Genomic DNA, 13195 nt, shown 5'->3' on the forward strand with positions numbered 1-13195 from the left:
AAATTATTCTCACCTGTGCTGTTAATGACCCAAAATTTGAATGAAAATCAAGTTAAGGTCTGAGTCTGACCCAATAAACTTAAATGCTGATCTATATTTGTAGATCATCCCTAGCTACTGGAACTTGGGAACTCAGGGCTTTTGTGGATACCTATCTATCTTGGCTTTATTAGGTAAATTAAGATAATCTGGTTGCCTTAGATTGGATCAAACTTAAGGAACAGTGAAATACTCTTCAAAACTAAGGTAGTGACTTTATTTCTAAAAGACCAAGAAAAGGAGAAAAAAGAATGTCTGAATGTATGTTGCAGCTGAACAAGAAAACAAAGGAACCTGTGCCTGTAAGATGTGGACTGGATTGTCATTTGGCTTTAACACCGACTGCTGTGGGATCTCAGGCACATCTCTGCCTCCATCAGTCTCAGGCTTGCTCGCTCTCTCTCTGTCTCTCTGTCTCTGTCTCTCTCAAAAATGAGGGTAGACATATCCTAAAATATGTCTACATTTCATTCCAATTCCGAATTTCTATTATTCAACAACTATTTTGCTCCCAGACATAATAAAACCTAAAACAAGTTTTTATTAAGATACTCTCCAAGGCATTTTTTTTTTTAGCACTTTAAACTCAAAACAGTTCAAACTGAGCTGATTTTCGATTAAAACTTTCTGGAAATTTGATCACCACTGAGGCATCAGGAACTTACTTTGGCAGATAATTATTAAGTACTACTTTATTGTTTCATATTTCAAAGGAATTTAGGCACACATGGGCTAAAGAGTAACATTAAACTATTACTGGCAAAATTCCTAATTGGAAGAAACAGTGTAACTAGTGGTTAACAGCATGGATTATAGTTTAGGTTGACTTCAGTTTGAATAATGACCCTGACAGTCACACTGTGACATATTTAATCATGTTTTCTCATCTGAAAATGGAGATGATAAGAATAAGAATATTTAGTTCATGTAAGTGGCACTTCCTGAAATTGGGACAGCTATACATAGCAGCCTTGGCTATAAGGTTTATGTAGAGATTAAATGAAGTGTTTCATATAAATTATGTAACACTATAGTTAACACATGATATGCACTTAATATATGTTACATTTCCCCCACCAATACATCATTATTTAATCAATGTTTTGATGCAGGCATTACGTGTCCCATACTATAATATTAAACCTTGTTGTTATTCTTAACCTCTGATAGTTAAAGACTAACTGATAGAGCTTAGGTATTACCAAGTATAATGTACCTACATTGCATAGGGCAGATATTTTGAGCTGTGAATTTACTATGAAGTTTGGCATTCCATGTCGGTTAAGAGACACTGGACAAATGAGTCTTTCATGCCAGACTTTTTTGAATAACGATAGGCAACAATTCTGATGGTGGAAAAAGATACAAATGAAAATGCATTAATATATTTTTCTCCTATTTATAACTTTTGAAATATCTTAATTGCTTGAAAAACTAAGCTAGCTGGAATAAAAGAGAGCCATTTTTTTCTTCAACTCATAAGCAAATCTAATTTTCTTTCTAACCATTTCACCTCGGTGGCCTCCTTTTGTATGACACACCATTCTCTTCTAACTTCTGAACTTTTGTTAGTTTGCTGTTGGCAGGGATAAGGTCAGAAATAATAAAGATTTTCTACTGAAATCTGCTTTCCCCCCTCAATGAGAGGAAGCAAAGGCATGAATATGGCACCCTCATAATGATTTAGCTGGGGCTTAATGAAATTTTCATTACAACCTGCTGTTCATTTTAATGGCCTTTGAAAAACAATGGGAAAAATAGCTTGGGGGAAGAAAGGATTTTTCTGTGGCATATATTTGTGAGCTTAACATTTAGTTCCATTTACCCTATCTCTGGTCGCCTCATCCCCATATTGCTGTTCTCATCACAAAGCTGTTACCATGTTTTGTAGTTTTTGAGTATAAGTTCTGCAGTTCTTTTGTTAAATTTTATTCGTATTTTATTATTTTGATGCTATAGTACATCACAGAGCTATGATCATTTTTTGTACTATATACGGTGTCATGGTCCTAATGCTTAGATGCCATTCTCATGCCCAACCATACCCTATGATTAATGGAGTATTTAAAGCCAATGTAACTTTCTACTTACTGTTGGGACTTTTACACACCTGCCTGGATGTATTTCCCCCATTTTTTCTCCTCTTTACAGTTTAATAAACTATTGTCAACATTCTATTGCTTTCCTATGATACGATTTTCTGCTTTTCTATATTTTTTCTTAAGAACATCACTTTACTGAAATACATAAATTGCTGCTTGACGTATCTCTCAATTGTTGCAGTCATTAAATAAACATTCTTGCCATGGCAAATTTCTTTATCAATAAAAATGAGCGTATTTACATTTCTGTGTACTCGAAGCACATGTCTAGGAATCTTGTGTACATAAACATAAATGCATCTTAGTGGTTCTGTTTGTATATAAAGTATCTTTCTGCAACTCAGGCTTTTACACGTTAGCCATGTTCAATTTATATTCCTGTCTTCCATCAAGACTATCTCTGTATTTTCTCAATGTCTTTATATTATTCACTAGCAAGTCACTCTTGAGCTGAGCTTTTAATATATCCATAGGAGGCAAAGTACAAAAAAAGTTGTGGGAAATACAATAATGAAAACAGTATAATGTCCACATTTAATAGTGATGTTTCTTCATGTCATCTCTTCCTGCTGTGGATGCTCTATCTCTGTCTGCTCTTCTGCTTGTGTACCTGTTGCTAGATATACTTTTCTCCTAAGTCCCAATACGTCTAAATGGGAGGCACTGCCTACTGTCTTCTTTCCTTCTGGGAGTTATTCATTTGGAGCTGTCCTGTCATGTACCTCCAAATTTAGAGTCTGTGCAACTACTTGGAAGCCAACATGACACACTGGAGAAATACCAAGTCATATACCAAATTTCCCTGGAGAACATCATCTAAAGGTAACCCCCCCCAAAAAAAAGAAACCCAAACTACTTTGTAATCCAATATGTAGCACTACAGTGGTAGTTCTTCCTAGACCTTAGATCTGGACCACAAACACATCTCCAACAAAAATTAAACAATAACATGTGAGGGAAACACTTCCCAACTCATTCTATGAATCCAGCATTATCTTATTGGAAAAATCAGATAAAGACATTGCATTTAAAAAAAAGCAACTATAGAACAGGATCTCTCAAGAACATGGATGCTACAATCCTCAATGAAGTACTGGCAAATTGAATTCAATATTATATATATTATAAACCACAGCTAAGTGGAATTTACCCAGTTTGCAAGGTTGTTCATCATTCAAAAATCTCATCATATGAGCACACTAAAGGAGCTAGAGAGTATTATGCTAAGCAAAATAAGTCAGTCAGAGAAAGACAAACACCAAATGATTTCACTCATATGTAGAATTTGAGAAACAAAACAAATGAGTAAAGGGAAAAAAAATAGAGGCAAACCAAGAAACAGACTCTTAACTATAAAGAATAAACTGATGGTTACCAGAGCAGAGGTGGGTCGGGGATGGATTAAATAGGTGATAGGGATGAAGGAGTGCACTTGCTGTGATGAGCACTGGGTAATTGTATGGAAGTGTAGAATCACTATATTGTACGCTTGAAACTAATATTACACCATATGTCAGGGCGCCTGGGTGGCTCAGTCGTTAAGCATCTGCCTTCGGCTCAGGTCATGATCCCAGGGTCCTGGGATTGAGCCCCACATCGGGCTCCCTCCTCCGTGGGAAGCCTGCTTCTCCCTCTCCCATTCCCCCTGCTTGTGTTCCCTCTCTTGCTGTGTCTCTCTCTGTCAAATAAATAAAATCTTTAAAAAAAAAAAAATTACACCATATGTCAACTAACTGGAATTTAAAATAAAAACTTAGAAGAATACATCATATCAATAGATGAAAACTTCTGACAAATTTTAACAGCTATTCATGGTGAAAACTCTCAGCAAACTAGAAATAGAAGGGAATTTCCTCAACTTGATAAAGAACATCTACATAAACCCTACAGCTAATATATTTAATGATGATAACTTGAAGCTTTCTCCTTACAATCAAGAACAAGGCAAAGATGTCCCGTTTTACCACTTTCTTATTCAACACTGTACTGGAGAAGCCAGCTAATGCAATAAGAGAAGAAAAGGAAATAAAAGTATATATCTTGGGAATGAAGAAATAAAACTATCTTCATTCACAGATAATAGGATTGTCTATACAGAAAATGTAAACAATACACAAAAACTCCTGGAGATAATAACCAAGTAGAGCAATGTCACAGGATACAAGGTTAATATGCAAAGGCCAATTGTTTCCCTTTATACCAGCAATGAACAATTGGAATTTGAAATTAAAAATACAATATAATGAGGGGCGCCTGGGTGGTGCACTCTTGGTTTCAGCTCAGGTTGTGATCTAGGTTTGTGAGATCGAGCCCCAAGTCAGGTTCCATGCTCGGTGCAGATTCTGCTTAAGACTCTTGCTCCCTCTCCCTCTGCCCCTCCCCACCATGCTCTCTCTTTCTCTCAAATAAACAAATAAATACATCATTTTAATAAAACATAATATAATGAAAATACTGTGCATAAATGTAACAAAATATGTACAGGATCTATACGCAGAAAACTATGAAACTCAAAAGAAATCGAAGAAAATCTTAATAAATAGAGAAATATTTTGTGTTCATGGATAGAAAGACTGAATACTGTTAAGATGTCAGTTCTTCCCAACTTCCCAGGACGTAATTGTGTAGATATCAAGATTAATCCTGAAGTCTACAGGGAAAGGCAAAAGAGCCAGGGTAACGAACATAATACTGAAGTAAAAGAACAAAGTGGGAGGATTGACACTACCCAACTTTCAAGTGATAGCAATTAAGACAGCAAGGTGTTGGAAAAAGAACAGACAAATTGATCAGTGGAACGGAATACAGAGGACAGAAATAGACCCACACAGATACAGTCAACTAATCTTTGGTGAAGGAACAAAGGAAATTCAATGGAAATATGATAATCTTTTCAACAGATGGTGCTAGAACAACAGGACATCTATCTACAAAAACACAAATTAGAACTTAATCTTAAACCTTTTTAGAACTTAAACCTTTTACAGAACTTAAACCTTTTACAAAAATTAACTCAAAACAGATCATAGCGTCTAAACTGTAAAATGCAAAACTACACAACTTCTAGAAAATAACAGCAGAGAAAATCTAAATGGCATTGGGCTAGGCACTGTATGTTTAGTTACAACATCAAAAGTATGATCAAAGCAAGAAAAGAGGTAAGTTGGACTTTATTAAAATTAAAACATGCTCTGCAAAAGAAAATGTCAAAAGAAAAAAAAAAATACAAGCCACAACTTGAAAGAGAATATTTGCAAAACACATACCTGATAAAGGACTTGCATCCAAAATACACAAAAAACTCTTAAAACTCAACAATTAAAAAAACCCTCAATTAATAAATGAGCAAACGATGTAAACAGACACAAAGAAGATATACAAATGGCAAAGACACATATGAAAAGATGCCCCACATTATATGTCATCAGGAACAACAAATTAAAACAACAATGCCACTACAAACCAATCTGAATGGATAAAATCCAAAAAACTGACAATATCAAATGCTTGTGAGGATATGGAGCAACAAGAACTTACGTTCGTTGCTGCTGGGAATGCAAAATCTCACAGCCACTTTGGAAGACAGCTTGGCAGTTTTGCTTTGTTTTCTTCATAAAGCTAAGCATAATCTTACCATACATTCACACTCCTAGGTATTTACCCAGCTGAGTTGGAAACTTATGTCTACACAAAAACCTTCACATAAATATTTATAAAAGCTTTATTCTTAATAACCAAAAACTTGAAACAACGAAGATGTCCTTTGATAGGTGAATGGATAAACTGTGATACCTTCATACAATGGGACTTTATTCAGTACTAAAAAGAAATGAGCCATGAACAGACATGAAGGAAACTTTAATGCACATTGATATGTTAAAGAAGCCAGTTTGAAAGACTATATGCTGTATGATTCCAATGATATGACAATCTGGAAAAGGCAAAACTACAGAGATAGTAGAAAGTCAACGATTGCCTGGAATTCTAGGGAAAGAGGGAGGGATGAATAAATGAAGCACAGGGGATTTTTAAGGTTATCAAACAATTGTTGTGAATGATATCACAGTGGTGGATAAGTGGTAATGTGCATTTGTCAAAACATGTAGAAATGTACAACATAAAGCTTGAATCTTGATGTAAGAAGATTCTGTAAGATAACTGAATAATTTGAGAGGTACTGGGAAAAACTACAGAAAGAATTTAATCATATTACAAATGTATGAAAAAATGTCACAGAATAGGGTGGAGGAAAAATTACCTAAGTAATTTTGGAAATGAATGGAATCTGTAAAAATAAGGCAAAAAGAGCTGCATGTAAGTACTATACCCTATTGATAAAGATATTATCTTTAACTGGTATTATCAGTTAAGAATTCTGATACTTGTTTACATATGCAAACAATGAATCATGGAACACTACATCAAAAATTAATGATGTAATGTACGGTGATTAACATAACATAATAAAAAAAGATATTATTTTATATAAAATTTTATATCCTGCCTTTTCTCTTAGCATTTGACCACGAACATTTTCCCACTGAATAAAAGTCATTTCTAAAACATCATGAAAAAAAAAAAGAATTCTGATACTGTTGTACATATACACTGGAATTGAACAATAAGTAAATGGATGGCAGATGGTCAGGTCAAGGTTACTCATAGTGGGGTGGGAATATACACATTGACAAGGAATGAGGCTGGAATGATCCATGCGGAAATAGATTACAGTTGCAGACAGTAGTAAGAACTCATGTTTAGCTGAATATATAGACAACTAGACATAGAAATATTTATAGATATGTATGTATACAGGCTAGTACACACATATATTTCTTCGTTTTGTTAGGTAAGAGGCCCTAAAATAAATAATGCCTTACGAGCAAAGAGCACACCTTGTATCCAGATCTGGCTTTCTTTTCTTTTTTTTTTTTAAATTTTATTTATTTATTTGACAGAGACAGAGGGAGAGATAGAGTACAAGCAGGGTGAGAGGGCAGAGGGAGAAGCAGACTCCCTGCTGAGCAGGGAGCCCAATGCAGGATGCGATCCCAGGACCCTGGGATCGTGACCTGAGCCGAAGGCAGACGCTTAACTGATGGAGCCACCCAAGCGTCCCTCAGATCTGGCTTTCTAATACCATATTCTCCAATAAAAGGAACCAGGGCTTCTTAGCCCTTCTTCTGATTCTCAAACCAGAGCATGAGATACACAACACGAGTCTGCAGCACCTTACAGTGCCAGAGAGTAAGAAGTGCTCAAGAAAAGTTACCCACCATCACTGTGGTATGTGCTATGGTGAGCGCTGTGAATTGTGTAAGATTGTTGAATCACAGACCTTTACCTCTGAAACAAATAATACATTATATGTTTAAAAAAAAAAAAAGAAGATAGTAGGAAGGGGAAAATGAAGGGGGGGGAATTGGAGGGGGAGACGAACCATGAGAGACTATGGACTCTGAGAAACAAACTGAGGGTTCTAGAGGGGAGGGGAGTGGGGGGATGGGTTAGCCTGGTGATGGGTATTAAAGAGGGTACGTCCTGAATGGAGCACTGGGGGTTATACGCAAACAATGAATCATGGAACACTACATCAAAGACTAATGATGTAATGTATGGTGACTAACATAACATAATAATAAAAAAAAAAAAAGACACAGAAGTCAATAGAAAGAGCTTCCAGTGGCCAAAGCTGAAGCAATTTGAGCAACAAAATAAAGTAGAATTGGATTATAAGTCAAAGTATAAAATATCCATGCTGTCCATACTGATATAAATAAACGATTGAATAAATTAATAAATGATGGAGAAGAGATAAATCTCCCATGCAGAAGAATTCCAAATAAATTATGTAGAAACTCTACTCTAAAGGAGGGGGAACGTATCTCCCCACTCCTTAAACGTGGGTTGCACATAGCACCTTCCTTCCAAAGATTATGGTATGGAAATGGGGCAGGGAGTAACTTTACAGTGGAGTACTCTGACAAATGCTGTATCAGCCAGGTGATCAAGGTCAACATCAAATTCATAAGTCATATAGAAAATATGTACCCTTGATATGATGTGACAAAAAGGTACTTTACCTCGTGATCTTCCTCCCCAAACCTATAACCCCAGGTTAGTCAAGAGAAAACCACCAGATAAATACCAATAGAGGGGCATTCTACAATATACCTGAACAGTATTCCTCAAAACTTTCAAGGTTATCAGAAACAAAAACAGTGTGAGAAACTGTCACAGCCAAAGGGAACCCAAGGAGACAGACAACTAAATGGAACATGTTATCCTTGATGGCATCCTAGAACAGAAAAAGCACACTTGGGGAAGACTAATGAAATATGAATAAACTGTGGACTTTAGTTAATGAAACGTGTGATAATATAAAAGATACAAAATAATTTTAAAAGCATAAAATTAATCATGCAAAATGAACAGAATATGTAAAACAAAAGACAAGAAAGAAATGCATCATAAGGTTAAGAGTTGTTATATCAGAAAGCTACAAATTTAAGCAATTTTTACTTTCCTTTCAATTTCTATGGTTTTTTAAACGATTCTTAAGTAAGAAGATAGTATTTTTAATATCAAGAAAAAAATCCAGCACATTAAAAAAATTGTCTAGGTCCTCCTCAAAACCCCATTTTTATCTCCACGTGTATGGAAATCAAAAGTCTTTGGCTGACTGGATTATCTCTAAAATTCTTTGCAACTGTAAGATCATGTGAATTACATAAATTATAAGTAAAACCCATGTCCCAGCTATGCATCTGGTAGGGACCTAGAAATATTTAATTACCATATGACTCCCAAATATACTGGTTAACATACATTTTGTGCCATAAATGCTTGTAGTCTGCTAGTGTCCTAACAACAGACTAGAAATGAGCCCAACCCAGTCTTACATAGCATAGATGCAGTATATTTTTGGTGTACGTCACTATTGTTTGTTTGTTTGTTTTAAATCTCCATCTGACTTTTAAATAGGAGGCATGTTCTTATGTGCAAGGTGGCATACAAACTTAGGAAGAATACAGGTTTAAGTAGGAGGTAGGAAACATCTGTAACATAAAGGGTGACTATCAGTTATGCATAAATTCTATAATGGGCATTAGTTGTTTGTTTGCTTGATTTATTTTTTTAAAGATTTTTATTTATTTATTTGAGAGAGAGAGAGAGCTCAGAGGGAGAGTGAGAGGGAGAAGCAGACTCCCTGCTGAGCAAAGAGCCCTATGCAGGGCTGGATCCCAGGACCCTGAGATCATGACCTGAGCCAAAGGCAGATGCTTCACCAACTGAGTCACCCAGGTGCCCCTGTTTCTTTGCCTTCATTTTTTAAAAATTTTATTATGTTAGTCACCATAAAGTACATCATTAGTTTTTGATGTAGTGTTCCATGATTCATTGTTTTCGTATAACACCCAGTGCTCCATGCAGTACGTGCCCTCCTTAATACCCATCACTGGGTGAACCCATCCCCCCACCTCCCACCCCTTTAAAGCCCTCAGTTTGTTTCTCGGAGTCCATAGTCTCTCATGGTTCGTTTGCTTTCATTTTAACAGTATTTCATGTGCATATCACCCATAGGCTACTATCAGTAACTACTGAAGAGATTTAGAAGATGAAATCTTAAAAGAAAGGCATCCTGGAAGTTGAACAAAATGGGAACTTCAGCATGGCTAACGGAATTAGAGAATCAATAATTTTTAAATATAGAATAGGCCTAACCATATTAATTTTGGACTATACAAGAAATGGACTGAACTAAGGTAGCATAATATGCATTCATGTATAAATAAGGCTATATACAATTTAATCAAGTTGCAAAATGGCCTTGGGGGCAAAAACTGGAGATGAACAACTAGCCTGCAGATATTTGGGACATAGGTGGTGCCTATTCTGGGCTCCACCGCCACATTCTATTCTTGAATCTTTAAGTTTTACTCAACCACAACTTACCAACGTGTGAAAATGAGGAAGACATCACAACAGAAATTAATGATTAAAAAATCGGGACAGACATATTGAAATGTTTCTGAAGAACAAAAAACAAAAAACCTATCCATCTTAAGCATTAGGTTTCCATTTTGTCCAATTTAGCTTTGAGTATAAGTCAAAAAACAACTATAAGTTAAAATCTGACTATTAAAATCAGGAGATGGCAAGCACTTTGTTTCCTTTTCTAGCCTTTACCTTCTGGCTCATTTTTGATGAGCTCCTCCATTTTCCTCTGCTTCAAGGTGTCAACAACATCAGCTAAGCTGCCTTTGCGCCGTTCGGGAGTTCCTAGGGCCGTGCTCGACAAGGACTCACCACTCTGCCTCCCACCTTCTTCTGCCTTCTGAGGTGAGGTAGATGAGTTGTGTGGGGCAAATGAAGACATAATTTTATTGCCATCAACTTCCTGAAAGAGAAAGCAAAGGAAAAAAAATTGTTTAAAATTCAGTGAGGTTTGGTTTTTTGTTTTGTTTTGTTTTTTAAAATTGCTTATGTGGCTTATTTAGCTAAAACATGAAAAAGTGAAATGTCACTCTGCAAGAGTAAGATAAATAAAGAAATTTTTTTAAAAAAAGAATGCATTAACTTTACAGGCTGGCACAGAGTGAGTCAAAGATCAATTTAGAGAAGAAATAAAAATATGGAGGCTCTCTCCCATAGACTGAGAACAAATGGCAATAAACCTTATACAAAGCCTACATCGATCAGATGTAGTTTTCTGCTTTTCTTTGAAAGTCTTAGATTTTCCTATGGACATTAACTGCACCAGTCATCTGGCTTAATCTTCCTCACGATACTGTAATATTTAAACAAGTAACATTATGCACTTTACTTTTCGTTTTAAATAGCTGCCTCTTCTTGATGGTTGCTCCTAATTAAAGCAGGGTCCGGTTTTTAGTTCTCCACTTCCCTCTCATGCTTTTAAGAAAGCATCAGCCACACAGGTTATTTTGACATCAGATAGGAATATTGAAAGCTTATTTCTGCTGATGCCAAAGTTATTTCCAATTCCATTTGTTACCCCAAGCATTGTTTCTGTTAATATTCTTCCAGATTTTGCACTTTAAGCCCCACATGCCCTATAAAATAAAGTTCCTTGCAATCTTTCCCCCTTGATAATTGCATATGTGTATGAAAGGAATTTATTCTATAATTCTAAAATTTAAACACACATTTGGTGTTCTTTTGTCATTATTTTCCCCATAATTTCCTGACCAACTCTAGCCATCTAATATTTGGGGTATCTTTTGTATAAAAGGCACTAAATTGATTTTTTCAGACATCTGTGAGAGGAATGATACTGAAATTATTAAAAAAATAATTTTCTTACTTAAAGGTTTTCTTTTTATAATCTCTTACTTCTATAATCCTTTGACTTCCCACAAAGCAGATTTCTTCTTAAAAATACAATTGTATCCTAGGCGCCTGGGTGGCTCAGTCGATTAAGCACCTGCCTTTGGCTCAGGTCATGATCCCGGGGTCCTGGGATCGAGTCCCGTATCAGGCACCCTGCTCAGCAGGGAGCCTGCTTCTCCCTCTGTCCCCCCCCCGCCCCCTCTTGTGTTCTTCCTCTCTCTCTCACAAAAAAATAAATAAAACCTTAAAAAAATAAATAAAATTGTATCCTAAGATCTTTGAGGAAGTTAGTCTCTCTGTAAGTATATTTCTTAATTCTATAGTATTAAAAGTTTCCATTAAAATACATTTGAATGTATGCACATCTAATATTCAGGATAATAGGTTATATCCCTGTTTAAACACTTCTTCTCTAAGATGTGTTAATAGGATCTCCCTGGCCCCAGAAAAGTGACGGATCACACTGATTTGATATCTAATGTTTTTAAGATTATTTCTAATATATTTGACTAGTTTAAAAATATACTAAAAAGACTTGATGAAGCTGTCATTTTAATTTTTAAAAACAGATTAAAAATAGAGATGTCAATGCAAACATGATCATAATCTGTTCATATGATTTTTTGTTAGTGGATAATAGTGAATACAAGAACATTAGCTACAGTGCAAGTGTCAGTTTGTTGGGTGGTGCTAGGTAATGCAGAAAAAGTCAAAGTAAAACATGTGTGCAAACAGAATCTTCAAAATTATAATTCTACACCGAAAATGGTTTCCATTTCTTACAAACATTACAGAATATGCAGAAAACATTACTATGTTTTGAATGAATATTCTATAGACAATACATTCAAAGATGAATCTTAGCTTATTATGTACTTGGATTTGGAAATCAATATGCATAATGTAATCATTACAAACCCCTGCAGGCTAAGTGAAGGTACACTTCTAGAATTATTTATTTAAAATCCATACATAAATACAAGCAAACCCATAAACACACACACACACACACACACACATCCCTGACGAGAGCAATTACAAATCCATTCAGTAAACTAAGGAATGTTTTTATGAATGGCCCATAATACTCATTAGCTCAGTTTCATGTTCAAAACAGAATATAGCAAAACCTCTGTATTTTTTTCCACAGATCTTTCTTCTCACTATTTCCAGGGTCAAAGCAGAAAAACCCAATGTTGAACATTTCTATTCTATACTCTGTTTTCACATTATATGATGACAAACTTAACAAACAAGAATTTGGCAGCTGAACTTCATTTTCCGTAATTAAAAATCACACGTATCTTTCTATAGCAACTTCAGTAGAGGGAAGGACACCCAAATTGTATACAATCACATCTATTAAAAATCAGAAAATATTTCAAATCAAGTAAGATAAAATAACATCCCATCTTGTATGTCTCTAATTTTCTACACCTTGCAAAAGACAAAGACATATTTTAAAGAGTTTAACATCATTTCACAAGTATTCTAAACTCAGTTACCACACCTAGTATTAAAAATTATCACTGCAATTTCATGCACAAATATTTTATCTTATCACTATTTCACCTGTCTGATTACATTTCAGTCTCTAGCACTGTTAATCCCTTTAACAGTTTTATGTAGTTAACAGATGTTTCAGTGTGGGACATCATTGTTCATTTGCATGGTGAAGAGCTTGTTAAAGAACGCTGGCACAG

At 35.4% G+C, this 13195-nt stretch overlaps 1 protein-coding gene across 17 annotated transcripts in view; it reads right to left on the bottom strand.

Annotated features, from left to right (window-relative positions):
• Positions 1-13195, bottom strand: part of SOX5 (SRY-box transcription factor 5) — a 993366-nt gene that overhangs the window by 298162 nt on the left and 682009 nt on the right. For all 17 annotated transcript variants that reach the window (XM_081821346.1, XM_081821353.1, XM_081821350.1 and 14 more), the window contains one exon: positions 10332-10542. In XM_081821346.1, coding sequence (XP_081677472.1) covers positions 10332-10542 — 211 coding nt within the window. The remainder of the gene's footprint in view (positions 1-10331; positions 10543-13195) is intronic.

Source organism: Leptonychotes weddellii, chromosome 5 (assembly GCF_054177405.1).
Source record: "Leptonychotes weddellii isolate Sample4059 chromosome 5, ASM5417740v2, whole genome shotgun sequence".
NCBI lineage: Eukaryota > Metazoa > Chordata > Mammalia > Carnivora > Phocidae > Leptonychotes > Leptonychotes weddellii.